The sequence below is a fragment of the Corylus avellana genome, chromosome ca4 (genome assembly GCF_901000735.1).
Source record: "Corylus avellana chromosome ca4, CavTom2PMs-1.0".
Taxonomy (NCBI): Eukaryota; Viridiplantae; Streptophyta; class Magnoliopsida; order Fagales; family Betulaceae; genus Corylus; species Corylus avellana.
In genome coordinates, this window is record NC_081544.1 from 17,498,963 (window position 1) to 17,510,679 (window position 11,717).

General features: G+C 37.7%; 1 protein-coding gene across 1 annotated transcript; it reads left to right on the forward strand.

Annotated features, from left to right (window-relative positions):
• The first annotated feature begins 8,840 nt into the window (after nt 1-8,840).
• On the forward strand, nt 8,841-9,494 carry LOC132178145 (uncharacterized). Its single transcript, XM_059590599.1, has 2 exons — nt 8,841-9,102; nt 9,394-9,494. Exons 1-2 carry the CDS (start codon nt 8,841-8,843, stop codon nt 9,492-9,494), a joined length of 363 nt encoding a protein of 120 aa, XP_059446582.1.
• Nucleotides 9,495-11,717: the final 2,223 nt, after the last annotated feature.

An 11,717-nucleotide genomic window follows, 5' to 3' on the forward strand; every position in this document is an offset into this window, starting at 1 on the left:
ATATATATATATATATACTAACGTGTCACTTTGACACGTCAATAATTACTGACGTGTCAATGTAACACGTCAATAACTCTTGACGTGTCACTTTGACACGTCAATAATTATTGACGTGTCACTTTGACACGTCAATAATAGTTGACGTGTCACTGTAACACGTCAATAACTCTTGACGTGTCATTTTGACACGTCAACAATTCTTGACGTGTTAGTATTTGACACGTCAGTAAATAATCAATCAATTATTTATTAATTTTAAAATAATCTTAGACTAAATTTGACTCAAATTTACTGACGTGTTGAAAACAACACGTCAAGAAATGCTGACGTGTTGATTTCAACACGTCAGTAATTATTGACGGGTAGATTTTAACACGTCAGTAAATAATTTGTTGACGTTCTACTTTTGACACGTCAGCATTTACTGACGTGCCAAAAAAATATTACTGTTTACCACGTGAAGAAATGGCCATTTTTTTGTAGTGACAAGAGACATCTTTCTTATGAATCTTAGGAGCACCAAGCAACTGGAAATAGAAAAAGATTTTGTTCAAGTATCTAATGAAATTGGTAAACCAACAAGCTATAGAAATGAATATCAATTAAGGTAATATTGGGGATTACAATGACATTAAATTGCCCATTAATTTCTGCAGAGAAGCTTACCCATCTTGTAACAAAAAAAAAAAAAAAAAAAGCGAAAAATCTGCAGAGAAGCTTACCTGTTCAGGGGCTTCCTCTCTGATATTTTCCGTTGTGGGACTGATGTGTGAAAATAATGACTTATTATTATTATTATTATTATTATTATTTCGCTTTCCATGATTTAAAAGGGTGAGGGTTAAAAAAAAAAAAAAAAAAAAAAAGCTCAGGGTACTTTTGTTTTTTTGTATTTTTTAAATCAGGCTTAGGCTCATAGCAGCAGTCTTAAATTTGATACTTTTGTATTTTTTTACTCAAAATATCTTTAAATTTATTAAAAAAATAATCATTAAAAACACTTAAAAGGGTGACCTTTTTCATATTAGCCTCTTAATTTTTTTTTTTTTTTCAAATGAGTATATTTATATATTCTTAAATTTTATTTATTAACAACTTTAAGAGTATTTTGAGGAGAAAGATGTAAATTACCTATTTTGACAAGCAATGGTAGTATACAGGGGTTCGATGTAATTTTTTATTTTTATTTTTTATGATTTTTTATCTTTTTAGGTTTTAAGGCATAATTATAAAATGAGTGATAATTTGAAAAGTTAAAAGGTATATTTTTCTAAAATTAAAAATTCTAGGTAGGGAGTTGGTCAATTTCTGGACTCATACTCTATGGGGTTGCATGGAAACACTACTGACATATGTAATTTTTTTAACGGTTTCAATTTAATTAATTTTTTGTTTTTTAATGTGAAAAAAGAGAGAATGGTATTAAACATGAACGGTTAAGAAAACTAGAGCCAAATCATCATTTGACTCACAAACACAGAGGAGAGGATGTTACCAGAGACAACCATATATATATAGAAAATTAGAAATTAGAAAGTAAGCAACAAATTAACCTGAAGGAGAAGAAAAATTGTAGATTGGCCACGTGGTCGATGTAGCTTAATCTGCCAAATGCTGTCATAGGAGAGATTTCAAGCTTGTATGCTTCAGAGAGATGAGAAAGAAAGAAGAACCACTTTCTCTTTTCCAAATCAAACCCAACAGAAACATCTTCTTCCTGTTTCCAGAGCACAGAAAATGTTTCTTTCGAAATCTGATGTCCAAAGTGTAACGCTTTGATATCCATGGTATGTATGTAAGAACAACCTTGTCTTTGGAAGAAAAAAATGATTGTAAGCTGAAAGGAAAGCACTGCTGCTAAGGAAGAAGCAAGTGCTCATATATATAGTCTATAGACAAGAGCATGCCGCAGCTTCCTTATACTTAGGAAATAAGTTGAGGGAATCACAACGTTGTTACCTGTCATTCCTGTTTCCTAAATCTGAATTTCTTTTACTATATTCCTTCAAGTCTCAGTCTCTCATGTCGTTGACGAGCAAAGGTCACAGAGTTCTGATGATGTGGACCAATCATAATATAACGTCATATATACAGCTCTCCCACACTGACAAGAAACTAAACAGAAAGAGAGGGATCCTACCATGATGGGGATATATTCCTCCTTGCTTGGCAGGCAAGGTTGAAAGTAAAAGAGTGATGAAATTGAGATGACCACTTCTTGACCAAAGCAACGATCGACGGAGAAAAAGTGTTGACTAAAAAACTTGGTCACCAAGGGGATGATCGAACAGAATGTTTGGATTGTTATTGGCCAAGGCCACTTCACTTTACCAATCACATGGGCCATGGATTTTCAATCTGAAGCTCTCGTGGAAAGTGCCCTTTACCAATTGGAGTACTGGAAAACTTGTTCAAAACTTAAGCAATGCCCATATGAATTGTACAGCATCAACAACCATTATATTTATCTCATTTAATATTTCTTTATGTGCATAGAAGATACTAGAAAAACACATGCATTAATTCGCTTTCTTCTCTTTGTGTGGAAATAAGGGGGCATTTGGCAACAGCCTTGACCTTGGCCTAGCTACTGTTTTTGTTTTTATCATGATATTAGATTACACTTTTACCCTACCTTATTTTTCTCCTAAAATCTCATGCCCAGCTTTTCTTTCTTCCAACGATAACAAAACCCCTCCCCTCATTTTTCCCCTCTCCCTCTCTTTCTCTCCGGCGGCGACGTGCATTCCAGCTCATAAATTGCCGGAGACGACGCCGGAGCCCAGCCCAAAGTTTTCCAGAGAAGATGCCGGAGTCCAACCAAGACCTCTCCGGTGCTCCCTCTCTCTCTATCACCGGCAGCAGAGAAAAAAATTTCCCTGCTGCTCAGTTGCTCTCTCTCACAGATACACAATTTCTCTTTCACCGAAAATATTACCTAAGAGCCATCATGCTACCCTACTCTGCAGAATGATGAATTTGAAATCCATTATTGGTGAAATTAAGACTACCAACCTACCAATCTTTTGCAAAATATAGATATAAAATGAGATTGTCATATATATATATATTTTTCCATTTAATGATAACAATTCTTCACTTATTCATTTTTTCTTTGTCTGAACATAGATGTGAAGCGAGAAAGAGATTTAATCGTTAAGTGATGAAATTCATTTCTTAGCCAAAAGAGAGAATCCTTGTGAATACAAATATCATCACTGATTGCTTTTTTGCCTGACTCTAGGCTATTTTGATTTTTTTTTCCTGTGAAATTTACATTACAGACAACAAGTGCCAGAAACAGAGATATTAACCATTGATGTGAAGCCTGGATGGAAGAAAGGAACCAAAATTACTTTCCCAGACGAAGGGAATGAATAACATAACCAGCTCCCAGCAGACCCTGGTGTTGTGATTGATGATAAACCCCATGATGTTTACAAAAGAGATGGCAATGACCTGGGCTGGATTCCGGCATCTTCTCCAGCTCCGGAAAAAATTGTGCATATGGATTTCTGATCTGAGAAATAAATTTTGATATGAGAGAAATTGTGTATCTGTGCCGGTATGTATGTGAGTCTGCTGCCGGTGAGAGAGAGAGAGGGTGCACCGGAGAGGTATGGTTTGTGCCATCAACGTTCAACGTGGGAAAGACAAAAAATGGGGCTGTAAAAATCCTTAAGAGATAGGGGCAAAATCGGAAAAATAAGGTAAATATTTGCCCCAAAAACCGAGCCATGACCCAGACACTGAACAGTGTCTAGGTCATGGCTGTTGCCAAACGAAGCCTAATATAAGTCTATATAATATATGGAGTTTAAAGCCAAATTTAAGATATGTTTGTTGAAGACTTTAAGTGTTTTGAATGCCATTTTTGTTTTTGGTTGTTTTCTTATGTGACATAAAAGTAAAGTAAAAGCAATTTTTATATTTTGAAGAGTGTTTTTTGTTTTTGGTTATTTGTTAATATCTAAAATGGAGAAAACAAAATTGTCAATAAATATGAGCTAGGGTTATGTTTACTCCAGAGTGCAGGTGTACTTAGATTAGAGAAATTTTAGGTGTTCTTTTCACTACAAAAATTGGGGGTTTTTTGACATGGCAAACAGTAACACACTTTTTGCTACGTCAATAATTATTGACGTAGCTAAAGTGACACGTCAATAAAAACTTTATTGACGTGGCGCATTTCGACACTTCAATAATTATTGACGTGTCCAAATGCCACGTCAATAATTATTGATATGTCAAAATGCCACGTCAATAATTATTGATATATCGAAATGCCACGTCAATAACTATTGACGTGCCATTATGACACGTCAAAAATTATTGACGTGCCATAATGGCATGTTAATAATTATTGACGTGGTAGTTTGCCACGTCAAAAATTTTTGACGTGTTACAATGACACGTTAAAAATTTTTGACGTGTTATTTTTTCCACATAAAAAATTATTGACGTGCCATTATTTCACACATCAATAACGGAATTTCAATTTTAATTAATTTCAATCATATTAATTATAATATATGTGTTTGAAAAAAAATATTAGGTAATAAAATTTAATTGGTATATATATATATATATGGTGCATTTTAGCTAGAAATCATTCTAGTAATATTATTATAGCCATATTAATTTTTTAAAAAATAAATTACATAATACATTTATTTTATACAACCCGCAAACCCGACCCACATGAGCCCACACAAAATTGTGTTTGTTGTTATTTCCAAGTGCCAAAACAAACAAGAACCAAAAAACCCATCATCGTATGATATATACTACCATTAATACACTGCATGCCAGAATATTAAAGAAACGAAAAGACAAAGAAACCACAAGCAGCAAGCAAGCAATTATAAGGGAGTACCAGTTTCTTGTCGTGAATGGTAGAGGGGAGGATGATCTTGAAAAAGTGCGAAGATGTCGTAACCACCATCGAACTTGACCTCCAGTTGTGCACCACTCTAGCCCGAGGAGTTTTTGACTTATCTTGATTGTTCATTGATCCCATGGTGGAAATGCCTGGAAGCTCAACTCTGATTCTCGGAGAGTGGAATATTGAGCCATCACGAAAAAATGGATTTTATTATTAACAATCTAGAATATTAATTTATTTGTTCTCTAATTAATCTTAAGTATATTGTATTTATAAAAAATATAAAGAAAAAAATTATATATATATATATATATATATATATATATATATATATATATATCCTTAGTTTCTCCAACAAAGGGTTCTCTCTCTCTCTCTCTCTCTCCGGAGAGAGAGAGAAAGAGATGATGGTGAAAACAATTAAAATAAAATTAATTTTTTAAATAATTTTTAAACTTTAGTGACGTTTTGAAATTGGCACATCCACAAATTTATTGACGTGTCAAAACTAACACATCAAGAAATTTATTGACGTGTCAATTTTGACACATCAAGAATTAATCACATGGCAGACAGGCACACGTCAAGAAGTCCCATTTAGTGACACCCCTATACTTAACGTTGAACAGGCATCAAGAACGCCACGTCAATAAACTTTACTAACGTGTAAAGGGGCTTAACACATCAATAAATCCCAATCAAGAAAAATTGGTTTTTTTGTAGTGGCTTATCATACAACATTATCTTAGGATAAGAATATAGTTGTTTATACATTTTAAACTTCATGCGTAAGTCTGGGGATAAATACATGAGAAGACAAAGTCCTCAATTGAGGCTTTACAAATAAAATTTGGTTATACGGGAGTTCGTATAACCAAATTTTTTTAATACATTATACTAATTTGATGGCACATGCTCTTGTGCCAGCAAGAGTGCACTTTCTAGGCACATGGGGGCATGTGCGAAGAATAGTGCACTTCAGGACGAATGAACATGTGCAATTAAAGTTTCAATTTTGCTGGTAAATGAGTATGCGCTAGGAAAGATTTAATGGCGAAAAAAAGATATACTAGAAAAAATTTGTTGACAGGTTGCTGCCTGCTAGCATAAAGAAATGGCTAGAAAATAAACCCAAGGATTATATTTCCTGACGTTTATTATGTGATTCATAGCATTTAAAAAATGCCGCAAATACACCTTTTTTTTTTTTTTTTTTGGTGGTGATTGTTTAAGTTTAATGAATTCCTCTATAACATTTATTTTCTTTATTTTTTATTTTTTTCATTATTATTATTATTATTTATATTTCTTGCTATTCTTTTCTAATAAGTTTTTGCAAAAGGATTTTTCAAATTGAATTATAATATTAGTTATTGAAAAGAAACATGAGAATTGGAAGATGAATATTTAAGTTTGCTCTCTCAAGCCCAAATAGCCCAATAATAAGCATCGACACTAAATAAAAAAAATTATTAAATAAGACACTAAGGCTCCATTTGTTTTGGCGTAAAATATTTCCGTCGAAAAATATTTTCAGGAAAATCATTTTACAGGAAAATATTTTACGATGAAAACATTTTCCAGCGTTTGGCACGCGCACGAAAAATCGCAAATATTTTTTATATTCACAACATAAAAATACTAATATACAATAATTTAAAAAATAAAATATAAAAATTTCGGCCCGAGACTTGACCAGGACTTGCCCCGTACTTGACTAGGACCCGCCCGGGAGCTGCCCAAGCCCTCCCCAAGAGCTGCCCGGCACTTGACCGGGACTTGCCCGGGACCTGACCGACCTACTCGGGACACACCTCGGACTTGATCGGGACTTGACTAGGACTCGCCCTGGAACTGCCTGGGTCCCCGCCGAGACCTGACCGGGATCTAATTGGGACCCGACTGAGTAGGTCCCGGGCGGGTCCCAGTCAGGTACCGTGCGGGTCCTAGGTAGGTCCGGTCGGGTCCTGGCGAGGTTCCGGTTAGGTCCCCGATGGGTCCCGAGCAGGTCTCGGCCAGGTCCCGGGCGGGTCCCAGTCAAGTCCTGAGAGGTCCCGGGCGGGGTCCCAGTCAGGCCCCGAGCGGGTCTTGGCGAGGTTCCGGTCAGGTCTCCGATGGGTCCCGAGCAGGTCTTGGCGAGGTCTCGAGCGGGGTCCCAGTCAGGTCTCGAGTGGGTCCTGGGCAGGTCCCCGGCAGGTCTCGATTAGGTCTTGGGCGGGTCCCGATCAAGTCCCCACTGGGTACAAGGCAGGTCCCAGTCACGTCTCGAGCAAGTATCGGGTGGGTCCCGGGCAAGTCCCGGGTGGGTCACGACGAAGTCCCGGGTAGGTCCCAGTCAAGTCCGGGGGAGGTCCCGAGCGGGTCTTGGGCGCGTCTTGGCATGGTCCTTCGATTCTAGAATGAGATGCTCAAAGTCGAAAAATGATTTACGGTTTTAAAAAACGTAAACCATTTTCCTAAAATTAAAGAAGAATTTTCGATCAAAGGGAAAATATTTTCGTTGACTATTATTTTACATCACGCCAAGCACCCGTAAATGCGTAAAACATTTTCCGTAAATCATTTTACGGCGAAACAAACGGAACCTAAATATAATAGTATTACCTTTGTACAATATGTGAATTTAACATTTTAAATTGTTTTAGGGTGGCTAGCATTGTTAAATGACTAGACCAAAACTTTTCAGACTTTTTATTGTCTGTTTAATGTTGTTTAAATTATTTTTCACTATTTTTATTTTCATTTTTTGCTATTCATTTATAAGATACTTTCTCTAAAATAAAAAATTATTACTGGGATTTCTCAACCCCAGTTGATTAAGGAGTTTGTTGGGATGAGACTAGAAGTAGTAGATGAAGGTGCACCCGTACACTTGGCTAACCTGATGGTTCAGTCAGAATTGCTTGCGAGGATCAATGCCGCTCAATTGGAGGACCCTGAGTGCGCCAAGATCAAGCAATTGCTTGAAGAGGGAAATGCAAGGGATTTCTGTCTCAAGGATGATAGGTTGCTCACCCATTTAAAGCAAGTGTGTGCATCGGAGAGCAGAGGATTGAGGAAGGTGATAATGAGTGAGACTCATTGTTCCCTGTACACTGTACGTCCAGGTGGAACTAAGATGTACCGGGACGTGAAGGGATCATATTGGTGGAACAATATGAAGTGGGATATTGCATGGTTTGTGGAACAGTGCTCAACTTGTCAACAAGTGAAAGTGGAGCATCAGAGACCAGCAGGAACGCTCAAGCCCTTGCTTGTACCAAAGTGGAAGTGGGATAAGATCACTATGGATTTTATTTTGAGGTTACCCAAGGCACCCACTGAAGAAGATTCCATTTGGGTAGTAATCGATCGTCTCACAAAGAGTGCTCGCTTCATTCCCATGAAGGTTAAGGATCGGATGGATAAGTTGGCCAGACTATATGTTCAGAATATAGTCCGTTTGCAAGGAGTGCCATCGGCAATTGTTTCAGATATTGATTCTTGCTTTACTTCAAGGTTTTGGCAACGTCTGCAGAAGGAGATGGGTATAGAGTTGAAGTTTAGTACTGCCTTCCATCTGCAGACAGATGGGCAGTCAGAGCGGACTAACCAGATTCTGGAAGACATGTTGCTAGCTTGTGTGTTGGATTTCAAAGGTAGTTGAGTCCAGTACCTAACTTTGACCGAGTTCGCCTACAACAATAGCTACCAGGCGATTATTGGAATGTTGCCTTACAAAGCACTTTATGGACGTAAGTGTCACTCGCCCTAGTATTGGGACAACGTCGGTGAGAGGCAGACGTTGGGGCTAGAGTTGATTCAGGACACTCGTGACAAGGTACTCATCATCAGGGAAAAGATGACTGCAGTTTAGAGTCGGCAAAAGTGTTATGGTGATAACCGGAGGCGACCATTGGAATTCGACGTGGGGGATCATGTATTCCTCAAGATATCACTCATGAAAGGAGTGATGCGATTTTTAAAGAAGGGGAAGCTCAGTCTTCGATTTATTGGACCGTTTGAGATCACCCAGAGGATCGGGAGATTGGTATATAGAGTTGCCTTACCCCTAGATTTGGTCGGAATGCATGACGTTTTCCATGTGTTGATGTTAAGGCGGTACATCGCTAATCCTGATGCGATTGTGGAATATGAGCCATTGGGAATCCAGGAGGGATTGACCTACGTCGAAGAACTAGTGAAGATCATGGATAAGAAGGAGCAAATGCTACGTACCAAGATGATCCCTCCCTATCGTTAAGGTACTGTGGTGTAACCATGGTGTCGAGGAAGCATCATGGGAGGCAGAGAAAGACATGCGGAGTTGTTATCCGCATTTGTTTGAAAGATTGTATATGACTCTTTTCTTCAAAGATTATACTTGGATAATATGCCTATTTCCATTTTGGGTAATGGAATAGTTGACTAAGACGGAGTTGCTTTTCTCTACAAGACTATGGCACCTATACCGATCGACCCAGACTGCATATGGAACTACTCCTTCTGTGAGCTGATGGACTTAGGAGTTGAGATTGATGAGGATTGGTATAGTGTTGGCAACATTGAGTATGATGCGCTTGATGATTTACTAGGTGATTTTCCGCAGTTGTTTGGGACGACGTAGTGCCAGCTAATGAATGAGAGGAGATAGCCCAAGAACCTACTGAGCAAGATACCAATGACTCTACGGACGAAAGGTAGCATTCTACTCCTCTTTTAAGTGCTGTTCTTTTGGTATTTTTGTTTAGAAATTTCAGGGATGAAATTTTTATAAGGAAGGGAGAATGTAGTGACCCAAATAATTAACTAAGCTTAGGTAGCTTAGTTCGGGGGTTAATTTGGGATTTGGGTTACTAAGGACACTAGAATGGGTAATTTGGACTTTTGGACTGGACATATGCTCCTGTTTATAGTGTGGAGATACGTGGGAGGACCACCGTATGTACTCTCTGCAAATAGTACATGGACGTAAACGAGACCATACGAACGTACGCTACTTTATGGAATACCATTTGAATAATACTTGGACGTATGAGGTAGCCTTTAGACCGCTGTGTAAATAGTATCGGACGTACGCTAGGGTTAGCGGATGTCCGCTGCTTTTCTAGAGAGTTGGTAGAATCCCTCAGCTATAAATACCCCTACCTCTCATGAATTCTTACATTCTCTCAAGCCCCCAGGCTGCGAAAATCCATCCTTGTGTGTGCGTTGTGAGGTTTTGTGAGTTTCGGTGCTAACGGTGAGGAGATTCTTGAAGTTTCGTTTCAAGGAAGTAACGTCACTTTACCTAGTCTGTTTTTACGTCGTTATGCTGTCCTAATGTTGTCTTGTGTTGTTATTTGTAGCTTTAGCTTTGGTTATGCTTTAAAGCTTGTGTAGAATAGCGTTGTTTTGACTTAGCATGATTGCGTTTGCATGGAGATTTCATTTTGAGTTAGGAGACCTTAGGAAGCCCATTGATAGCCTTAGAATTTGGTTTTGGAGAATAGGAGGACAAGTGGACAAACTGAGGTTCTCCTTAAAAACCTCAAAGCAGACGTACGGTCTCACAACCAGATGTACGGTCCGAAGTATCACAGCGGATGTATGGTCCCGAGCCCGGACATATGGTCCGAAGTGTGAAAGGGAACTTTATTTTAACCAGCCATCCGTTAGCTTCTATTTTCTTATTTTAGAGTTATTTTGATAGAAATAGGACTAATAGAAGGTTTTTCACAAATTTGGGAAACCCGAATCATTTGGAATACTTGGAAATGTTTATGATCTAGATGAGTTTTAACTCACATAATGCTCGTTGTTATTTTCCATTCACTGCATGACTATTTTGTGTACCAAAAACGTGCATGTTTGCAACTCTCACAATTTAGACTTGCTACACATGAAATCTAGCATTTTTTAGAAACATTTTGTGTTGAATATGTTAAAAAAGTGAGACTTGTTAAAGCATGCATGTAAAATACAGATGAAATAATTTTGCATTGTATAACATGGTACACCAGTACATACAGGATAACGACCATAGGCTTACTATATATGTTAACTTTATAGTCAAATGTGTTTGTGTTATATGGGCCTTAGATCCAATGGTTGTTTTATAGCCAGCGCAATCTTAATGGGCGGTCATTACAGAATGGACATCATTAGTGGTGTAGCCCATCCGAGGTCGGACTCGTTCATACCACTAGTGTTATGTACGGTAGCATACAATATTCGAGGCACCGGTGTTGTATTACAGGTCTCTTGGGATAGCACCAACCATGCTGGGAAGGGGTAATATCTCGGGTAGACCATACTGTTGAACTATGACTATCACTCTATATCATATGCATGTATTATATATCTATATCACACCCATCTAAAATTGTCATGATGGAACTATTGCTTTACTAAAAATTAGAGTTCATCACTAAACTGGCATGAACATTATTTGTATTAATATTCACTAAGTCTTAGACTTACCCCCCTTTTTATTTATGTTTTCTCCTATCATTACGAATATCTACGCGGTTTAGCTATCCTAGAAGAGGATGCCGTCGGAGCAGACTTAGGTGATTGCGTAGGATCTAATTCAGGTAACTTTTAAGGACATGGACCCGGTATGGTTGAAGTCTATGTGGGATGATGGAGGAACCGCCTGTGCTGATATGATAGAGATCTTAATCTCTTTAGCTTTTCTTAAGCTTAGTGTTTGATCTGTATGATCATTTGTTAGAACAAAGTTATGATGTTATATTGGGTTGTAATTCCTATTTTGATGGTTATTTATATATTATGAGGTTTTATATTTACTCTAGTGCATGTTGTTTAGATGTTAAATTTACTGGTCTCTATTTCCTATAGTTTTTTA

Excerpts from the sequence above, each read along its gene's own strand:
- LOC132178145 (XM_059590599.1), top strand. The coding sequence starts at position 8,841 with ATGCGATTTTTAAAGAAGGGGAAGCTCAGTCTTCGATTTATTGGACCG. Across the intron at positions 9,103-9,393 it reads TAAGAAGGAGCAAATGCTAC|GAGTTGAGATTGATGAGGAT; the intron begins GTACCAAGATGA and ends TGATGGACTTAG.